The sequence below is a fragment of the Paralichthys olivaceus genome, chromosome 15, assembly GCF_024713975.1.
Source record: "Paralichthys olivaceus isolate ysfri-2021 chromosome 15, ASM2471397v2, whole genome shotgun sequence".
NCBI lineage: Eukaryota > Metazoa > Chordata > Actinopteri > Pleuronectiformes > Paralichthyidae > Paralichthys > Paralichthys olivaceus.
Window position 1 is genome coordinate 6,322,869 of NC_091107.1, and position 22,936 is coordinate 6,345,804.

Genomic DNA, 22,936 nt, shown 5'->3' on the forward strand with positions numbered 1-22,936 from the left:
ACTTGTTTTTGGTTCATGTAATTTGTTTAGGTTAACTTCCATTATATCGTTCATATAAAGTATAATTTGTCTGTTTTTGTTGTCACTCTACTAATAAAGATTGTTAATGAAATCAGTCGAAACTACCATCAGTCTTTGTTGTTCAGGAGCTTCAGCCTGACATAACATTTGGTCTCATTGAAGGCAACATGTTTCCACATCACTTCATGTTTTGTGATCACTGCCTGATTCTTTCAAATCTTAACAGAGGAGAGGGAAAAACACAGCACATTTCTCTTTTCACTTTCCCACAATTCACAGTGAGTTCTGGCTTAAGTCTTTCTCTCTCTCACACACACACACACACACACACATGCAAACACACACTTGTGTGACTCAGACAGTGTGCTCTGGTGATACCAGATTGGGGGGCTACACAGCAGACAAATACAGCTGGCCATGCTTGTACACCGCACTAAGCCATTTGTTCTGCAAACACACGTCAACGCTCCACGAAACACAAACACGTCCACAAATGTCGGCGCGTGCACGGAGATGTTCACTTAGCACCGAGTGCTGTCAAAGATGCCACGAAGTCACAATCGGTTACACAACATCTTTCAGTACAATTACAATGATTGTCCAATCAGTTCAGACGGCTGACATCTACAATGCACAGCCCATTTAGCCCGTTTAACTTTTGTCTTTATGCTGAAAGCTCTGTTTAATCACCCTCTACGCTCTTAAATAAAATATCCAGACTGAAAAGTTTTCTTCTTTTGCACAGACCTCCAGTAATTCCACATCAGCCTTTCGGTCACCCGTAAAGATTCCTCTATATGTGGCGATAGAGACGACTGACAGGAAACTGACCCAGGCCCTCAGTTTTTCTTTCCCATAACAAAACGCTTCCCATTATAAAGTCCAGATGAAGCGTGCTGTGTGAAGTGAAGGTCCATCTGCCTCCATCCTCACTCCTCATTATTTCTGCCTGCCCAGTGGCCCAGTTCCACACAGGCAGATATTTACTGATGACAACTAACTTGCTCCACAGGCTGGGCAACAGACACACACACACACACACACACACACACACACACTCAAATATAAACATGTCTCTCACCTTAGTATAATTCTTGAGGTTATACAAACACAAGTTTAATTCTACTCTACTTTTCGGCTCTTCATATTGTTCAGGATACAGTGATTGAAAATATTATGTCCCCTGATTATTACTGGTTATCGATCACCTCAGCAGTTTTTCCTGACTAAGGGAAATTGCCTGTTTTGGAAAATAAAAGGTTACTAACGAGCACACGTGAGTTTTACTGAGAGACACTTCACTCATCAAAACTAAAACTGTCGCAGAATCAATAATGGGCTGTGAGATCAGCAACACCAGCGAGCATGTACAGTAAGTGTGAGATATGCACTGTGAATGTGTTGAAAGCACACAAAGAAAAGAGGGTGATGCAACGTGGATGTCAGCGACAGGAAGAGAAGTGGAGGCCGGGTGACAAAACCTTCCACTGTCAGCCAAGTGTCGGCAAGTCAGAGACAATGTTCGATAAGACTCTGTAAAAGTGTCTCACATTTCCTTTTTGTGTCCACATCATGCTGGAATCACAACATACTGGAACACAGTGGCCTTCACCTCCTACCACCACCACCTATTTCACCGATCAGGCAAAAGAACTAAATGTACCGTGAACGATCACGCGGCAAAACCTGCTCATAGATGTTATTTTCTGTGTTACTAATATGTTTATCACTATAAAACCGTATCCACTCTCATTGACTGGTTGTTTTTATGCAGGAAACAGAAAAGTGAGAAGTTTAAAAGAGCGATCAGATAACAAATAAACACATCAACATGTCAATCTGAAGTAAAAAACCTACAATTACTTATCCATACAATTATTGGAAAATTATTGTAATTAAAGTGTTTTGTAAATAAGTATGATCCCAAACTGTTGACACTTTGAATTACTATTATTAACCAATCTAAGCTTTTACAGAATGCTGCCAACATTGTCATATTACACAGCAAATATTCTCTTATATTTATATTGACTTCTTTGTACAGGAAGCTCTGCACCAGACACCACTTATGTGCTGAGTATCACCTGGAGCTCAGAGGACTCTTCTTCATCACTTCATGTTAAGTGGAGTATCATCATCCAGAAACATGCTCCACAACTTCCTCCTGCACAATGGATTCAGATTCTGTCTTACTGCTCATCAATGAAACGCTCAGGGACAAAGTGTATATGGTCTGCAGTGTAAGTACTCCAATCAGGCAACGCAAACTATTTTAGAATGTAATGATACGATTTCATAATGACGTCATTTATATCATATGATGACTGGTGCATTTAAATAAGATGATGATCAGATCTCTAATCTCATTAAACCCCCAAATTAATGCAATACTTCACAATATGACATCATATTTTGACATCATCATGACGTCATGATGATGTCATTATCCTACCATATTATTATAAATTATTTTCTCATCTATATAAGTTTTAGGTTTTGTTCATAGTCAAACAGACGAAACCTTCAAACATGTAGTTTTGAATTATTTAATCATTTTCTGACTTCGTTGTGATTTGTTCACGAGGTCACTAATCATATGTTGTGATATGATGGGGAGTAATTTTCTGATCAGTATGAGCTTCAGATTTTCTCTCTAACCTTATTTGTGTATTATGTAGAGATATCTTGGGATATGTATGTTTTGGATCATATTTATGTTGACCACCTCCAAAAGTTGATCATTTGGAGATACCCTGAGAAATGATCATCCCCCCAATTTTGGTAAAAATTCATCCATGCATTGTTGAGTTATTACACACACACACACACACACACACAGTACCCTGCACAGTACGCATGGAGAGCAGGGTACTCAGTTCATTTCAGATTGAAATCATTATGCCGTCTACAGCGAGCATGTACATAGAGGGTGTTTAACATTCTCAGGAAGATCCGTAAAACTTAATAGTTGACAGACGTTTCATGTTTAAACACAGAATTATGGAATTATGAGCCAATTTCCGTGTAAAGTAAAACCTCTGCTAATGCGGCTCTGCTGCGAGTTTCTGGCTGTTCTACCTTCTCTCTGTATCTAACACACTTAGCAGAAGGAGGTGTGTCACCGATTGAACGAGCCCACTTACAACATGTTGCCTTCTGAGTCATTTGGACACGAACCAGAACCATAAATTAGAACATGACCGAGCAGTTTTTACCTTACACTGAATATCAGCCTGCTCCGAGCAGCATGTACGTTTCCCTCTGCTCTGACACTCTCGCTCTGCTTAGAATTGTGAACAAGTGGAATTGGAGGAACAAACAATATAACTTCTGCAGGCTTACAACAACACAATAAGTCACCATTCCCCACCACACCCTCACCACAGCACTACCTGTAATGAAATATGTTGTTATTCCTTTGTGCAACACTCTCTTCAGTTTGTTTTCCACAGTAATAACCTCAAACGACGTCCACGTCCTTCTCCATTTCCAAATCTCTTTGTGTTACCGTGACTCGTCACAGCTTTATTTAAAAGAATAAGACAGACAGAGCGAGAAATCTCTTCTTTTTCAAAGAAAAACTCCCAGTGAATGATCTCGACATTTTCATTAATTTCCAAGTGAAATGGAAAGCCTGATTAAGCCTGTCTCATTTGTAAAAGGTGCAGGATAAATGGGAAGGCAGAGAAGTGAGGAGAGAGCCACTCTAATTAGACCGAAGAGAAAACGACCAGAGAGGATCTCACTCCTGTTACTACAAAGAGGGAGACGTTTAAAAATTAAAAAAGCAGGCTCGCTTACAGAAGATTAAGAGGGCTGGTTCTCTTAATAGGTACATACGTCTGTTTAAGCACAAAGAAATCCTGCTTCTTATTGTAAAACTTTAAGAAACACCAAATAAGGATCTGCTTGCGAGCGTTTTGCCACGTTTCATAAATGCCTCCTGCTGAAATCGAGTTTGTATAATTGAAAGCATTGAAATATCAGAGAAATTATCCACTAATGTGCAGAGCCACAGCATCTGATGTTTACCCTGACCACCTATTGGGAGAGATAGGGCCTGGATGTACATAATTACAGAATGCATGCGAGTATAATATGATTTCCATACCTGCCTTAGGTGCCATCGATAATACTGTGTGAAAATCTCATAATCACCAAATATGTTTTTCTTGGAGGGGATATCAGAGTCCCGCAGCTTGTTCCTGCAAACACGGAGCAGATCAACTGATTCTGTTCAAACTGGTTGAGCCTGTGCTCTTTCACATCCCGTCGACGTCCATTTAGGTCGTGTCCAACAAAATATAGAGATATATAAGAAATAACATTCAAATTTTAGTATCCCTCCTAATTGTGCAAAGGCTAAAAAGAGGGTTAGTGCAGCACTGCAAATGGTTAGAAGAAGCCGTGACCCGAAAGATTAAAAGCTGCAGAAGACAAGACACTGGCGTCTGGTGGCATCTGATGTTGTCTGATGGCTTCTGATGTTGTCTGATGTTGTCTGGTGGCGTCTGGTGGCCGATGGTTACCACATAACCACAAAGCCCTCACTTCGATTCCTGGCAGGAGGATCTTTGTTGCATGTCATAAACATCATCCACTCAAAATGCCACAAAAATAATCTTTTAAAGGATTCTGTCATTTCCAGATAGATTCAAGTGCAAATTGTTTCAATGACAATTAATCGACATGTGATGACTGAGCATTAAATGAAATATATATGTGTGTGTGTGTGTGTGTGTGTGTGTGTGTGTGTAATCTGCTTTATAAGCTACACACATTTCAAGGATTTTAGGATTAAGCCTACGGAATACCAGACGATTGTTTGTAAATTGTTTATCATCTGTGATCAGTGACTAATTATTGTGAAATATTGAGAAAGAAAATAACCCCAGTGTTTCCTATTGAATGGAATTGGGTGAGGGGGTGTCACGAGACCACACACAAACCAAGAAACAGGCTCACATCATGGAGAGGGTCGTCAAAGGGCTGATCTGGTGGCTGAATGGTGCATCACCCTTATGCTCCTGTCTCCACCTAATAAAGGCCAGGAAAGTATATTTAAAATCAGATTTGGCTGCAGTGTGTGTGTGTGTGTGCATGTAAACCAGGTTGTGCCACGGGAAAATCACATAGTGGAAAAGCAGAGTCTGTCACTGATAAGCTCCCAAATGGGCATTTTGAAGTTTATAGTTGGGCTTTACTGCTCACTGCCTTTTAATCAGCCAGGAAAACAAAAATCAAAGTTTGCACAGCAAAGTTTGATTAAAAAAAAAAAAGTAAAACCTCCAGCAACCACCTTGTTGGAGTGTGATAGCAGATGTTGGTTAATCAAGGAAAACATACCAGACTTAAAGCTGCGGTAATGTCAGTTATTTCCCAAACTGGCTCCTAGAGATGTGATTTTATGGAGTAAAAAGTCAAGTCAATTAATTGCAATTTCAATTTGCAGCACATTTCATACAGAGGTAGACTCAATGTGCTTTACAGCAAGTGTAAAAAACATTAAACAAATGAGATCGAAAATATGCATTGATAAGCTAAATTAACATTTCTATATATATTACAGTGACCCAGACAGCATGTATATGAAATCCAATATTCTCATTTGAGTATTTACTCGCTCTCTCTCACACACACACACACTAACTACCTAAACTTTTAAGAGAAAATAAATGTTTGAAGTTTGCAGTAAATTCATCGAACGTTTGCTTAAGATCATTTTCTGACTATTCCTCACAACACTTAGTATCATCACTGTGTCCCCCCCCCCTCCTCAACTGGTGCACTGACACCTTCTACATTGCACCAACTGCACGGCTGCAGACGTGTGTGCACGACACCCCCTGACGCCGCAGCAGCATGTGTGTGAGTTAGTGAGAGGTACGTACAATGGGGGGAACTGATCATAAAAACATTGGCAGGCAGCACTGCTCATGGGAAAAATGTGCTCAGAACCTTAAATTGCCATTTCCTGCAAGGATCCTCAGTGTGTCCTCAACTGAGCTTCCTTTTTTCATTTTATGGCAATACTGGAGCGGTCAGGCTGGAGCGAGGCAAACATCCGTTTTTAGAAAGAAGACGACATTTGTTCCATGACAGCACACGTCCTCTTCTTTTTGTTTCTCTTCCCTCTCTCGTGCAATATGTTGATGTAAACAGTTTCTTAATAACACGTCGCTTCTGTCTGTTTGTAACGACGCAGCAACGTGGAGCCAAAAGGTGACATTTCCCTACAGGGACAATTAAATTATGATCTCTCTTCTCTGCAGTTCAGCAACTTCAAAACAAACGACTTTACAGCTCGTGTGAAATGACGATAGGTTTTTGATTTTGGACTGTTTCTGTTTTTCTACCGTCTATTTCTGTGGGTTTCATCTCTTCAGGTGTGAAAATGAGACTCGGGGCTGCGAAGATAAAAAGACGGTAAATGAGCTGAATTATCTGCAGCATTTTGGGAGCAGGTTTGAAGAGTGAATGATTTCTTCCACATTCTACATGTGAGTGTGGATAAAATTCACCACGGATAACTTCACTGAGCTAGTTGATAATAACAGCACGAGGAAGAAAAGCTCTTCGGTTTTTTTTTACACATTAACTCGACTCTGACAGAATTAAGTCTCCAATCCCCCATTTAATATCAGCTGTCTCCTGCTTTCTTAAAAATCTAATTTAAAAACAACAACTTTCAGTTACTGCCACCTCCCGAGGTCACGCTTCTACGAATGTGGAGGGCAGCGTTGTTGCTCGTTCAGATAATCTGGTTAAATAAGTGAGTTTCAGACATGTGGTGCATCTGTGATCAGCCACGTCCCTCTGGGAGTCAGATTTATGAGCTTCAAACTGGATTGTTCTATTCTACGCCAGGTTTTGAAAGATCAGCAGACGTTTTCTATAATGTCGGCCTTTTGAAATGCCACTTCTTTTTCTATTAATCCTGCTCAGTCTGTAATATCAAACCCTCCCATTTAACCCTCCCAATAACCCTGGTGTGCCTGCATCAGCACACACACACAAACACACACACACAAACACACACACGATATAGAGCCTCCCTCCCATCCTCCACCCAGCTTCCTCACATTCAGTATGTGCTGCACACTCAATGTGCAACTTCCCATAGGGGTGTAATTACGTTTGTGGTTTAAACTGGATAATTAGCCGTGTCTCGACTTAGCTCTCAGCTGGAGTCACGGAGGGGAACGAGCGCGGCAGCCGACAGAAGCATCAGCACATCTGCTGACTGTGATTCCAGCGCAGGATAATTCAGCTCCTGAACAAATCATCACAAAACACATACTAGCATAATGAGAATGACTTTGTACGCTGTGTATACAATCACCACGGGTCCCCTTTAATGTTCCGCTCAATGATTAACAACATTACAAGCAACGCCACACAGACTTTCTGCAGTAAATCCAGTATGCACGTTCCTTTTACCATTTTGAGATCGAGTCGTTTTCAGACAAACTTTGGAGGATGTCTGCAGAACTGGGTCTGGACTCTCTGCGGAGTTTGTCTCTCACACAAATCATGTGTTTTGGTTTACAACACATCAACACTGGCTCTCTTGACATCTTCGTCTGTGTCTTCTACGTTTGTGTTATCGTGTTTTCATCCTGACATATTTTTTGTTTGGTTCATGTTCTTGGAAACTCCACTGAAAGTCCGGAAGCTCTCCCTCAGACATTTGCATCCAGATAATGTCTGGAGGTTCTCCAGAGTTCAATGCATCTCTAAAGCAGCTTAATAAAGAATATCAGACTCTTTATGCAGCTGCTAAATACTCCACTACTTTACCTGCTAGTAGCCAACTGTGTCTGTCTGCTGTTTGGTGATGGAAACTGAAAACAGCTGTCCGCCACAGCTGGATGAGAAGCTGAGAATAGTGACGAGAGTTAAGTGAAACATTACTCTTTAGAGCCAGATGACAGTAAAAGCTGCAGGGAACAGCAGAGACAGGCGATAAAGATTATATACATCATCTAAATTTGATCTAATATGAAAAACAAAAAAGCAAACAAAGACTTTTTCAGCAGCAAGAATCCACTTTATTCAGGAGTGGATTTAGTTGAAGTCATCCCCATCTGTGCCGACTGCATAGTTAAAGCCCTCTCCTCTCCTTCCTCTCACCTGGTAATGGAAAAGTAGAATAAATAGAACCATTCCAGTACAGTAGGTGTATCTAATCCTGCAGATAAGCAAAACAAACAGGATTTATCACATTCTAATCTCTCTGTGATCAGATTAGAGGTTATGAAAATAAGGTTGTGAGACAGTTATCCACCGGCTCATCCAGGCGACACTGCAGGTGCACTTCAAAGATGGCATCACGAGGACTGACTGCAAGACGTTAATCCGCCAGATGGGTGCGGCATTAGGTGCTGATAAACATACCGAAAAATAAAATAGAATTTGAAATATCCCATCATCACAGCTGTCGAGCTCCCACTACTTTGAAGGTACAGTTTTAATCAAATTCAGGATTTCACTTAAAATCTAGCAGAACAGAGTCAAACATGGGTGGAAGAAAATAAAAATAAAAAGAGTAGCCAGACAATCTGACAATTACAATTACTACCAAGAAAAATGTCTAAATATATATTTACATCTTGCATTAATGTGCTTGTGTGAGACGTCTCGGCCACCGTAAGTTTGGATTGATTGGAGAGCTTGGGAGATTTTTGTCTCAACGTTATTACAGTGCAGGAAAATGGATTCTCATTCTTTCTTACAGTTTATATCAGTGTTATATATCTTATTATCTCGACTAACACTGTTTCTTGTACTCAGGATGTGATGAAATACTTTAAAACTACAACAGTGATCCAGTCCCCATAAATAAATAATATGCATAGCGCTGTAGAAGAAAGTGTATATGCTTGTCTCTGTTTTATTAGAATTAAAAACCTTCAGACGGTGTATATAACTCTGCATCAGTGCACAGGGTGAACACCAAGCTTTGCTGCAGTGTGTGATAAACTCACTTCTTCATCTGACTCATAAATGTGATGAGCGTCTTTGTTGACTTGCCTCCAAACGTGCTGAACAATTAAAAGGCAAACATCCATCAGAAGACGGTGTGTCGCCCACTTTGTGCCAGTGAAGTGACATTTAGTTTGGCTGCACACACGTTTCCCACCTGCTCATATTTTTGTGGAATTGCCGTGAACTCACAAGTGAGGCCAGGTGGATGAAAAGCTGTGGCTGGGACAATCATAGCAGGCAATGCAATTTGGATGCTGTGTATTCCAGGTGTTTGTGCTCGTGCCACCCAGCCAACACACACACACACACACACACACACACACACACACACACACACACACACACACACACACACACACACACACACACACACACACACACACACACAGAAACAACCATTAAACCAGTTTTAATGTCTCTGAACTCTGGAGGGATGAACAGTATTTTTCCAAACTTGCATTCTTCTCATTCTGCTGCTGTCAAATCTCTACATTGCTCTCTTCAGGGAAAGTGCAACACATCATCAACTTAACTTTAAAAACATGTTTTGAAGGTTGGTTAAGATTCAACAAAAGATTTGAGGGTTTGGTTAAATGTCAAAAAACACATTCTGCATCGGCAGTTAAAGTGAATTTTTTCTGTATTAACCAAGACCACAATATTTATTTAACATTCACAAAGATAAACCTAACTGAGACATGACTCAGTAATCAAGTATAAAAACTGTATCTTCAGATTCTTCATGTTCAATGAGGGATTCAAACCTGGAGAGATTGATTAGCTGTGTCAGTCAAGACATTCTTGTACGTACAATAGTAACCTTTGTAAATATGTTATATATAACATATCTAAAATATATATATACATGTGCATGTATGTTTCATTTAATGATCAAGCAAAGACAAACTGCTGTGCTCTATTACGAAGCCTTTTTGTATCCACATTGAATGGATATTTTTTGTGAATTCATTCACCTGCATATTAACATTATTAACTAAAATCCCTTATGATTGTATTTTTCATTATTTGTATCTTCCTTTTTCTTTATTTAATTCTTCTACTTATAATTGAATCAGTCCCTGGTTCCAGTTTGTTCTGGGTCTTGTGTAATTTTGACCTTGGTGGTAAAGATGTGAGATAAATATTCAACATGTTATGAATGTGTATTGATGCTCGCAGCACCATCATGAACATTTCATTTCCAGTGAAGTCTTACTATAGACTTATAGTATACCACTATAACGATTACTGTAATGTTCAACAGCAATCTGCCTGTTACAGCCCCTACATCCTTACTGCATCCAACAATTTCCCCATTTCAGTAACGTTGTTCACAGCTTTCCTTCACCGGTCATTTAAAATCTCCCCGTCTCTGAAGAATTATCATGCATAAGTACAGGCACACAGTATTCACTGTGCATGGGAGCCTTGTTTCCAACATGGCCTCTGGCTCTGCAAGTGGAGCAGAAAAAATGTACATAAATGCTGTCGGGCCAAATCTGTTTATGATGGAGAGAGAGAGAGAAAGAGAGAGAGAGAGGGCAAAAGGGGAAGTTTGTTTAACTGGTGGCGGGTAGGAGAGAGAGACAGAAACATAGTCAGAAGAAGAGACGCAGCACGGAGTGGGAACAGAAATCGATGAGCAGCTCAGAGAAGAGAGAGCTGATGATGACGATGATGGTGGAAACTGTTTGATCCAGAGGGTGGACAGGGAGGCGGAAGAGAGACAAATGGGGAGATGCACTTTATCCATCTCTCCGTCTGTCTGTCTAATTCCAGTAATCTGTGTGTGTCTGGATCCCATCTTGAGAACAACAACTTGAATAAACAGACGAGCGGTGCACTGTAGCAGCGACTCACTGACGTAACTGATGACGGTGCGTTCACTGTTTGTATATGTATATATTTCAATGTTACCTTCGTTATCAGTGTTTTTGTATTTGTGTGACCCTGGACAGAGGACAGAACACGGACATCATTATTTCAAGATGTCTGTGTTTTGCACATTAAAAAAAACCGAATGAATAAAATAAAAACCAATGAGACTAAAGTGGTCACTTGTAGAGAAGAATCTGTGGAGGCGGCCGTGGTGTCGTTTCCAGTCACAGGAAGCTGCGAGAACCAGTTACTGCCGGTGAGAGTGTGTTTAGCATCTTGACTGAACTATCTTGTTTTTCTTTTAATCAAATTTTACCTTCACCAACAGTCAGTGAACTAAAAACAATTAAAATGTGACTGCATCTGCGTCAGCGGTGACTCAAACACTCCAATAATGTTCACACACGTTGTTTACTTTGGTAATTAACAACCCCTTACTGACGAGCACCCTCCACTTCCGCCTTAGATGCTAATCTTCATAACGAGGAGTGCTTTAAATTCATGTGTACATTTGTGTGAAATACAATAAGAAAACGTACAAGGGAAATCATTACAGGGCCACTTATTGCCACTCAAACCCCAAGTCTCAGGAGATGGAGAAAATCACAATCAACTTCCTGTGTTCAACCCGGAGAGCCGACTGAGCAGCTTGTGTCGCTACACAAGTGAAGCTAATTACAACAGGAATCAAACAGCGCCATATTAGTTCATTTGTGAGCACATGACTAAATATACCACGACAGCGTCCACAGCCTCCATGAAAGTGGTTTGTTCGCTGCCGATCTTATTACTTCTACATATTTAGATAATATGGAACTGAAATGAGAAATTTCTGAGCCCGAAACCTCAATTATTTCTAGTCCATCATGCAAATATGCAAACTTTCCCGAGGAACTCTGAGTGCCATCATCATCTGATGCAGGAACAGTGGACCGGACATCATGGAGCTGAACGGACGTGTCGAGGGGTTACATGTGATTCAGTCTGTAATAACAACTGAGGGACGTTTTTGAACAGCGAGGATTATAGTTTACTTTAAAAAGTGAGATTAAGGGGGTTTAATGGTCCACAACCAAGTTATAACAACACATTACCCACAAAGCAACTCTTTCAAATGTTTATTACAGCAGCAAGTTAAGAGTTTAATCCGGCTCCGACCATAACTTTGACCCCCTCCTGTCGGAGCCTGCAGGTGGATGCTGGGGTGGTGGGGGGGGCTGAATCGACAGACAGCAACACTGACGCAGAGCAGCAGAGGAGCTGACAACCAAAGGGAGAGATGGGAAATCTTCGCAGTTTAAATCGACAGCCGAACTGGGAGGATGCGTATGATCCAGGAGGAGGTCACACGGGTGGAGCAGCCTGGAATAACTCTCGAGACTTGTTCCATTTATTCAATAATTACAACCACAAATGAGGCAAATGAACGCCAGGGGACCAACTTAAATTTGTATTGGTTATTGCAACGGGTTGAAGAAATCAGTGGCATGACATCATGATCTCTGTAGTTCACCTCCACAGGCGTCCTCAACTCTACATCTGATCGAATCTCTTTATGGTGAGGGTTAGACAAGCGTTTCACTTTCCCAAAGGTTATTTGAATGTGCACAGTATCTCAATGAAAAGCAAATGTTCTGACAAAATAAAAGTGATGTTTGAAAACTGATAGTTCTGGGTCTTGGTCCAACATCTCAGTAAGTACTATAGGTATTATGTTCGGGGGTCTTGAGAATGTAAAGTCTGTCTCTCTCACACACACGTAGACGAGAACTCGAACTGAACTCCAGCGTGTTCTCCGATAAGACCGCTGACAGATAGACTGTGATCAGGACCGCGACCTCGCCGATAACCTCCGCTCATTTCCATTCGCCGTCCTTGTTGCATCACACACTGATAGAGACAAACTGTATATTCACCAGACTGAAGGTCCTGCATTCACAGAAAGATATGACAACCTCACCAGTGATTCAGTCCACCAGCCGCTCAGCACGTCACATTCAGATAAAGTTCTCCAAGGATATTACAAACAAAAAAAAAAGTATTTCTCTTAATCTCTTCAGTGTGTCCTCCTCCGTCCCATAATGCCTGGGGGCGGGCTGGGGATGCAGACTGATGGGTCTCAATCTTAAGTCTCAATCACCAGTGAGGCTTTAAGTTGGAAATTACTTTCTGATCTCATGGACTCTGGTGTAGATTTGTAGAACAGAACAGAGCTGTGTCGTCTGCTTTCACTGCAGAATTTTAAATGTCCCGATTTGAGATTTGACCAAAGCGAATCTGAAGCGTAGGCGTCACTTCACATGTTGTGTGTTTGTTTATCAGTGACACATGATCATCTAACACTCACGCAAACACAGGGAGAACAGGCTAAAGTGTCTCAATCGCCCCCTGGTGGCTGGCTACAGTATTAGCACAAACCCCTCCTCCTCCATATTAGTGGATGGGACATGGAGCATTAAGGTATAGCTCCCATAAGGTAGCTCTCATCTCACTGATCTTTGTTCCAAGTGTTGGATTAGTTATTTGACGCTACAAAAGCAGCGTGAAATGTCATGATGGATGATGTGTCGAGCTTGTGAATCTACTGGACCACGATACTGCGGCAACTGAAAGTCTTGAAACGACTTTGTCAGCACAAAATGGCAGCGTTTCTATCTGGAATATTTTTGGCTTCATTTCTATTGGGGAGAAATATATAGAGGCTACAGCTACAGAGGCGAAAAAAAAAAAAAAAGGGTTGGAGAAAGATAATGGAAAAACATGAGGGAGAGGTGACACTGGGATGAAAAGATCAGTGTGTGTGTGTGTGCGCGTGTGTGTGTGTTTAATCTCCCAAACCTCCTCACACAGCATGGCAGGCAGCAGGCAGGAGATGGCACTGATGATGCTCGGAGTGAGGGGAGCAGGCGGCCCGCTGCCAACATAAATCAGTGTCGTGCCCTTGGGCCACACCTTGGCGGAGAGGAGCGCCACTAAAGCACTGTCCTTGCTTTCCAGTGTCTAAATGTGTGCTCACAGTGAACGAGGAGCAGTTTGAAATGTGATACACACATTTCGTTTCAAAGTGGTTCAGTGTAAATGCGCTTTGAGAGCAGTGAAACACTTGATTAAGGTTTTTTTTAAGGGCTTTTTGGGTCCACATGAGATGATTCACAGTGACAAATGTGAAGGTACAGTGAGGTACAGTTTTTTAATTGTTATATTGTTCTGGAACACTTGTTATTTTAATGGTTCAAATCCTCTTCATGTCCCAATAACATGATTATATTAAGTATAATTAAGTTTGTTAAGTGAAAATAATTTGCTGGCCAGTCTCCACAAGTGGCATAGACACACAAACACTGCTGAAGCAGAGACATCAGCAGTAGCAAGTTATTTAAAACAAAAGATAATTACAAGTCATGATTGAAGATCTTTTTATTCATCCCTTCTTTAAAGGGCAAACAGCAAACCAAACCTTTTTTTTTTTTTTTTTAATAACAAAGAATCCCTTTAAAGGGAACACAGATAAAACAAATGCAAACATCTTCCACACATTTCAGCCACGTCTTCATTTTTAAAACAAAACAAATAAATCTTTGCCTTACTTCAATTCCACTGATCATTATTGAACTTGTAAAAGAAAAGTTGATCTTAACGCACCGATCGAAAACTCACTTCTATTATAAAAAACCTTTCTTAAAATGTCATTAAATTAAAAAGCTAAAAGCAATTTCCAATGTTTCCAAACGCGGCCGGTTGAAGGAAGCGAACAACTAAATATCAGTCTTTTGTTTGGCTGCCATTTCTTCTGGTGAATCACCGTCCGCCTCTCTGCCTCTGTCAGATCTGCCATTATCTCACAGGAGGAAGACGACTGACACACCAGAGGTCGGCTGGAGACGTGTTTAATTACCACACGGCCGTTTGGATGACTCGGACCGAGTTCAGCTGGCCAATGAGCGGATGTTACTGAGGAGTCTCCTGCTGTATTCCCTGTGGTCCAGTGGTTGGACTTCAATAACTGTTACCTTGACTCGAGTCTCGTCCTGAGGAGGGAAGAAACGTTTAGTCTGGATTTCAAGAGCAGCAGCAACGTCTGATGAAAAATAAAGAAGATATTTCTAATGGATTCTAGCAGTCTGCTATTGGAGGGGTTGACCTATACCAGCTTACAGTTATAACAATAATGATAATAACTGTATTTGACTTTACATGTGGATAATTAAAGAGCATGTTACGATACTGCGACCACCACTGGAGAACCAGGTTGTTTCCGCCTCTGAAATTCAGTTTAACGTGACTTTAATTACCAAGGTAAGTAGAGTTGTGACAGATTATTGTTGTTATTGTTTCAAAATTAAAAAGCACAACTAATGCCACATTACTATGAGAAAGCTATGGCTACACATTTCAGTCTGATCCAGTAATAGTCAGCGCTTCAAATTATGTATCATCAAACAGGGCAGAGGTTTCTGATTAAGACATAGAGCCATCCACTCATTTCCATTATAATCGCACTTGCTATGAGCGGGATTAATTAATCAATTAGCAATTCAGTCGGCATAACCAGCTTCAAAGAGTTGACACTTTCCCATTATCTCATATGTGATTCAACACCTCTGTTAGTATTTTCAATTTGCATTTAACTTAAGATATCAGGCAAATTAAACAATACATGTGTCACGACAAAGGCTCCACTTGACAAAAGGTGAAAACATATCTAAATCTCATGGTTTCCCAAAGGATAGAATAGTGGCTGAGGGACTGTTCATTTAATGGACTAATATTCCACACCAGCACACATCATGAAAAGTGATTCAGTGGCCTGACATTCACCCCAATTCTCCAACTCCATTTCTGACAGTGGGGGGAGGTGAGCTTCTTCCCTGAAGAATTAAACTTCTACAGATGCTGGTACTCAAAACAGAACACTTGGGAGAATACCTTCTCACGCTGGAAACAAAAAGTCAACACACAAACCTTTAACACAGAGAATTAATGAGATACTACCCTGAAAAATAAAATGTTACTACGCTGAAGAGTCAAATTATATAAAACAGAGGATCCCTGCGGAGAAGTTTGGATAATGAAGTAGTAAATAGTAGCAGTAAGATGTGAATACGTAATACAGCACGTTTAAAAACAAACCTTCAGCTTCTAGAGACGCTCGTGCTGGCAATGGATGAGTCCAGCACTGTGGTACTGACTGAAATATCTCAACAACCTCTGGATAGATGGTCATGATACAAGATAAATGGTCCACAGAGGGTGAATCCTACTGACTCTGGTGATCGCTCAACTTTTCATCCATCTTTGAGGATCACGGGGGGAAGCTGGAGCCAATCCCAGCTGTTGGGCAAGAGGCGGGGTGCACCTGTACAGGTCACCAGCGTTTCACAGGGCCAACACACACACAAAGAAACATTCCACTCCACACAGACACACCCGGCCTGAGAAGCTTTCTCTGTGAGGCAACAGTGAAAACCACCGCACCAACGTGCTGTGTGAAACTTTTTATCAGACGATCGGAAATGTCTGATCACCACATGGACTGCCTCTAAATTCTCTGAACACATTCATGGTTTCCAGACGATGCATCCCACTGACCTGTAGATGACCTGCAGACATTTCCTGCAGCGTCACCATAACGATAATGTCTCAACAACTTTCGGTAAGTTCACATCTCACTCAGGACACATTGCAATAACCTTTCATCACTTTTTAGCAGCATGATCATCTCTGTAGCCTGTGTTACAACTGACTGTCAGTGTGCTAACGTGCTAATCGTCGTTACTGAACATCCAGTTACGTAAATGATTTGAATGACAGCTTCTTCATTTTCCATCTGCACAGGAAGTTTTCACCTTCAGCCATGTGGAGGCATGAGTCACATTTTTCACATGCTGAGGGACAGACCTGGATGTGAGGTCTGCTAAGTGTGCGGTTTGTTCATGATATAAAGTGAGTGTATTAGGTGTCATTGTGTGGGACTCAATGGCCTGTCTGTTACCATGAGTCAGGAAAAAGATGCTGTCATCTACTAATGTATTCACTGAGATAAAATCGATTCATTCAGTTCAGACAGAGTTCTCTCACACACACACACAGTTATTTTTCACATACACGTTCAAATAAATTCTGCAGACAACTGTTTATATTTGATCTATATGTACATTTGCCTGCCTCATAAACTCAACATTAATTATTGATGTGATTTTTTTGTTTTTACTGCACTGTGTTGGACAGTTAATTAAAACTTTTCCCTTGTGTTATTGTTAAAAGCATCTACACTTTACTTTCAGAGTTTTTAACAGTACTGGATGTTTGTACACTTATCTGGATGATGCATTCATCCTCTTTATGGCCTGAGTGTTGTAAAGAATGCAGCCACTTGAATGCACTTTTGTATTATTTTGCTGTTTATACTTGTTCTTCATCTGTTTTCTTACCTCTTTTGACTGTTTCTGTGTAAAACGTTTCAATCACAATAAAGCGCAACACAATTTACTGGAGTGGAAACCAAGATTTTTAAAAACACATTATTAAGTCGGGAGCAGAACCAAAGACTGCTGCTGCACTGGAATCACCAGCTGAACAACATTCAGCTGAAGGCATCTGTGTTTTCATATTTACAGTTGATGGAGAAAAAAAACCCTTTAGAGATTCGAGTGCATTGTGCTTTTAAGTTTTATCTTCACTGCTCTCCCCTTGAATAATTTTGTTTTATATACAAGAGACACAAAAAAATATGATCCTAAGTTCTTCCTGTGTCCCACTAAAAAAGTAAAAATTGTGTAACTTCATTTGTCTCATTAAAGATCCTGATAATGCTATTTGATTCCACACATTTTTATATTTCCCATCTAAACACGAATGGAAAGAACTGTTGTGAATATTGATCAGTGTTTACAGAAGTCAATAGTGCAGAATCTGGCCCCTGTGATTATTTGAACATGGAGGTCATGATCACAGCGTGCTCTCTGTTGCTCTGACTTCTCACCACCTCCTTCACTTACGCCTGCGGATTCAACACATGAATCAGACAGTGAGCAGGTCAGTAACGTGCAGAAATTATAGTCATGGGTGGTTGAAATTCACAGAATGAGTAAACGCCCCTGAGTTAAAATAGTTTTGCAGTTTTTTTAATCAAGAGATACGATTAACAAAGTGGAATACGGTATTCAACAATTTAACATTGTAGGGACTGTGGTTTGTTGGGGTTTCAATTCTTGTCAGTTTCTTCTGCACAAAAAACACAAAAGATTTTTTAATACATTCATTAAAGTTAATTTATTAAGCAATAAGAGCATAATACAGTTGTATGCAAATGCCTGGGCACCTCTGAGAAACTACATATTTGATGATTTGTTCAGTGTGCGGTCTTCAAGATCTTGTTTTAACTTTCATCATTTCCCTCAACTGTCATTTCTTAATGACATTCCAGACTGTGGAAATTTCAAGCTGTAAAAGCTTTGATATCTTCTTTTATGGCCTCCTTTGCTTTGCAGGCATCATTTAGCTTCATTTTCAAATCCTCTGCCGGTTGCTCGGAGGAGTCCATGGCTGTCGAGTGCTGCCACAAGGTTTAAATACAATTTTATGGGTTTTGGAAATGCCATTAGCTGACTTTTCTAAATGACAATTCTTGGTTCACCTTACAAGTCTTTACGAGTCAATTAAGGCCTAACTAGTTAATTTAATTCTGAGTCTTCCATAACGAGAATAAGCTCAAACAGTTGCACGTGCCACAATTACAATTATTATAATTTTTTTCTGAAATCTAAAGTGTGAAGAAAGGCCCATGTTTACGTCTTCTTGCTGAAGGGGATGTATTTATATTTTTGACTTCAAAAATTGGCAAAATATGTAATTTGCCCAGAGGTGCGTAAACCCTTGTTTTTAAAGAGAAAAAGCTGCATAATAATACTTCAAACTGCCGCTGTAACACTATTTACTATTCCCATTATTTGCCGGGTGGGGCCTCTGGCTTGTGATGACTGTCAGTCTATATGTCCACACTGTATTAAATTTGCTGTGTACTCATGTTCCTCAAAGGACAATTTACCAAGAACATTCGTGCTCCCAACTATTTGTTTTAAATGACCCCATGACTCTCTCTGTAATGCAGCCCTGTGGACAAACTATATTCCGAGCTCCACTTCTGGTACGACTGTAATCTCAGAAAATAAATATCAGTATGTTGTTTGTTCTGCCCGACATGTCTGTATTGTGGTCTGTAATGAAAAATGCAGCCTCCAGCAGTTAGTTGTTAGTTGGTCTGTAGCAGTGGAGCTCTGACATTTACTGTAAACAGACAGTCAAGCTCATTTTACTTCAGTTGGTAAGATTACTCTTCATTGCAAAACATATTACTGTATGTAAAATTACACTTGAATCTGCAGGAAATGTGTACTCGACTGTATAAAGAGTGAATGGCAATATTTTGCCTGGACTTTGAGAAATTCCTTGAAGAAAAAATGCTGTGCTCCAGACCATGAAGAATGTCTCGTGAACTGTGCACAGCATCTCTTGCAGGTTTTCCTGCGGTCAGGACGCATACCATTCAGAGCGCATCCTACATCTCAATCACGCCTCTCGTCCCTCCGTAGCAAATTAGTTTCTGAATAATTTAGTTAATTAGGCTTCGACAGACAATAGCTACATGCTAATTAGCGCCTAATTAAGAGAAATGAATCCACAGCTGTATTTGTTTTATTATCCAAACTATACTGGCTATGCAACAACTCCCTTGTCATTGTGACGCTAATTAAAATGATTTTGGATTCATGTTGTGTGACTGACAGGATGTTGTGATGACATTACAATTCTGCATCTTGTTTTGTCGCTTTACCTTCTTGGGACCAAAGTTCAGCGGAAGATAACAACTGATGGTCGGTCTTGTTGATATGAATTTCCCGGATGGCAGACAACTAATCAATTAAAACACAACACTGCAATGTACCACGCTTTTATCACCGGGGGAATTTTCACTTTTTCCAACAGTAGTATTCACTGTGTGTTCCTTGTCCAACTTAAAGTCACAAAACATCCCTCACACCTTGTTCTGCCACCAGTTCATCCTAAAGGCTGCTGCTCATCTCGACGTACTTTATACCAAAACCCAAAATCTGTAACTCTGCAAGCAACCGAAAGAGGAAGTGCTAATTGGATCTGGCAAAGACAGAATCCTGTGTGGTTCATAAACATCAGACGCTTGCAATCATATGTCATTATTCTGTTTTTCCTGGGAAACTGAATTGCATCGTATCAAATTCTATTATGCTCCGGTTTATAGTCACTTACATTGTACGTCTCAATCTTGACTTTGTTTTTAAAGATGTGCGTCTTGAAGTGAGCTTTCTGGAAGACTTCATCAAATGTCGTCTCGTCCTGAGGAACACACACACACACACACACACACACACACACACACACACACACACACACACACACACACACACACACACACACACACACACACACACACACACACACACACAATGTTGACTGTAGTAATCTGTTAAAGACCTCCTGGAAAAACGTTGAAGGCAGTTTTCTTGTCTGACAGACTAATTCTTGCAGAACTGTGTGTGTGTATGAGTGTGAGCTTGTCTTTCTATAGTTATGAGGTTCTATACCCTAATTATGAGGACACTGACGTGAGTACATCTTAGCCTCACAAATTCAAAGGGTTGCTCGAGGGTTAAGACTTGATTTTAGGGTTAGAATTAGGTTAGGTCAAGGTCAGGCAATTAGTTGTGATGGTTAAGGGGCTAGGGAATGCATTATGCCAATGAGTGTCATCACAACTATAGAGAGACTGTGTGTGTGTGTGTGTGTGTGTGTGTGTGTGTGTGTGTGTGTGTGTGTGTGTGTGTGTGTGTGTGTGTGTGTGTCTCTCTTACTGTGTCTCTTAGCTCGCCCAGTGTTTGTGCACTGTGTCCCAACAAGACCTCAGCTGTCTCCTGGAAGCATGTCACCCACTGGTTCTGCCCGAAGTCTGCCAAGTTGGCCTGAGAGTTAGACAGACGGGGATGATGAAGGGGAGAGAGATTATTTATGTGCATGTTTGGGTGTGTGTATGTGTGATAACAGAAGATACAGTATTTCTTGCAGTCAGAATCATGGTATGTGTGTCAAACAGGCATTAATGATGTGCACTGTATGCACTTACAGAGAGTAGGAGTCTGTACTGAAAGTTGGGGAACTCTCGGTTACACTTCTCGCAGCGGTACATCCCGTTCTGTTGGTCTATAACCTTCTTTTTGCAGTCCGCAGATGGACAGGCCTGGTACAGACAATTCTCCTTACGAGTGTACAGCAATGTTGCCACACAGCTGAAGTAGTCTGCCTGAATGGAGAGAGGAAATGGAAGAGGAAGAAATCTAATTATGGGGATAGAGCAAAAAGATCAATAAAAAGTGCCAAATCACATCAAACTGCTGCAATTTGAACGTTTAAGAGAGTATAGTCGATTTGCAGGTGCTTACACGATATTGTGCTGAGGAGAACTCAAACTTGCAAATCAAGTTACAAGCGGGGAAAATATTCCAAACCAATTGAACCTTAACACAATCATTTAATTACAGAGCCTGTTTGAGTTGCACTCTGTATATTTGAGTGTGATCATCTCTTTCCATGTTTAACTTGTAGCTTTCTCATTGGACTGTTTTGGTTGTTGCTTGTGATATTGGCAGATATTTAAAAAATAAAGATGACTTTAGCTGCTCTTACAGCTGCCTGATTCTTTAATCCCAAAAAACAACTCATTATTTGAAGTCTTGAGTAAAACAGTGTTCCTTTTCAACGTGAAAAAAAATACATCATATGAAAAATTCATGCCTACATAACACACAAGAGGTTATCTGTTATTGCTGTATAATGCTGGATAATGGATTTCTTTAGCTGAAAATGTCTTCATGTAAATTGTGATATTTATGACGACAGAGCCCCTTTACTGTTGACATTATTCAAAACTATCTCGAACTTTCTGTAGAGAGCATTTGCTTAGAACACAACATATTTTTAAATCTTATTTTATTTGTGTCAACAGGTCCTGGTTGAGTAATCATCTTTGTCTGATTTTGAAATTTAAGGATGTAGATCCTCTCTGTCTGTAAGTGTCATGCTTTTTACCAGGGGATGGTGTAAAAAATGTTTTTGATTACTATGTGTGCTGGAGGAAGAAGAATGGACATTGCAATTTTAAAAGGCCCACAGTGAATAAACCGGAAAAAGACACCTCATCAAAGTGCTTGTTATGTAGGAGGCTGCATCTTGGTAGATGAACAAGATAACAGGTGGCACACAATGAGTAATCACTGGTCCACACAAGAGTTACAATCACAGTACAATCGTAGTGTACAGTGCAGTCACAATACTTCAAAAGTCTTTCCTGTTGGGGTACAACTGCAGGTCAAGTAGCCTAAAATAGCAGTAGTTGATAACTTAAAAAACAATAATGCTGCCACTACAGGAAAGGTTTATCTGAATAATATCCTTGATGTCAGACACATAACAGCAGCATTAGCAAACAGCGATAAAAAGAAACTCATCAAATGGTCTTTGTTCTCATTTGAATGCTAAAACTTTTTCTTTTTTTATCATTATTGGTATCTTTAAATCATAACTTAGCAACACAGAGCAAATACCATAAAACTAAAGCTCATCAAACATGTAAGAGATGAGGATGCGCAAAAGTTGTCCTTCTAGTGCCGGCAGGACAAACTTCAAGAAAATGAATTTGCTGCTTAGGGTGGAGAGAGAAACATTGAATAAAATAAAAATAAACTCAGATCAAACTTGGCATCATAAATGAAACTGTTTCCAGAAAGTCAGTCCAGCTGGTAGATGCACGCTGTTTACAGATCTCTATTTGACTTCCAAACAATCTTGGACGAGTTTAAAAAGAAAGCAGGGAGAGTTTGAGAATTCTATGCATAATAGATGGAAGATGAGATGAATCTCTCCGCATCTCTCATATACATAAATTGTGCTAATGTACACACACACACACGTCTGACATGCAAGTTTATATGCAAAGACCCAAACTTACACATTTGCAATA

General features: G+C 40.3%; 1 protein-coding gene across 3 annotated transcripts in view; it reads right to left on the bottom strand.

Moving 5' to 3' along the window:
• Positions 1 to 14,286: 14,286 nt before the first annotated feature.
• The window catches only part of LOC109635662 (replication protein A 70 kDa DNA-binding subunit-like), a 30,724-nt gene continuing 22,074 nt past the window's right edge, over positions 14,287 to 22,936 (bottom strand). The window contains exons 14-17 of one of the 3 annotated variants that reach the window (XM_020096995.2): positions 21,044 to 21,220; positions 20,775 to 20,882; positions 20,173 to 20,259; positions 14,287 to 14,915 (exon numbers count right to left, since the gene is read on the bottom strand). In XM_020096995.2, coding sequence (XP_019952554.2) covers positions 14,814 to 14,915; positions 20,173 to 20,259; positions 20,775 to 20,882; positions 21,044 to 21,220 — 474 coding nt within the window. In that variant the 3' untranslated portion in view covers positions 14,287 to 14,813. Of the gene's footprint in view, positions 14,916 to 17,995; positions 18,112 to 19,821; positions 20,006 to 20,172; positions 20,260 to 20,774; positions 20,883 to 21,043; positions 21,221 to 22,936 lie in introns of those variants that run through there. The other 2 variants (XM_020096996.2, XM_069539921.1) reach the window with 2 other exon arrangements.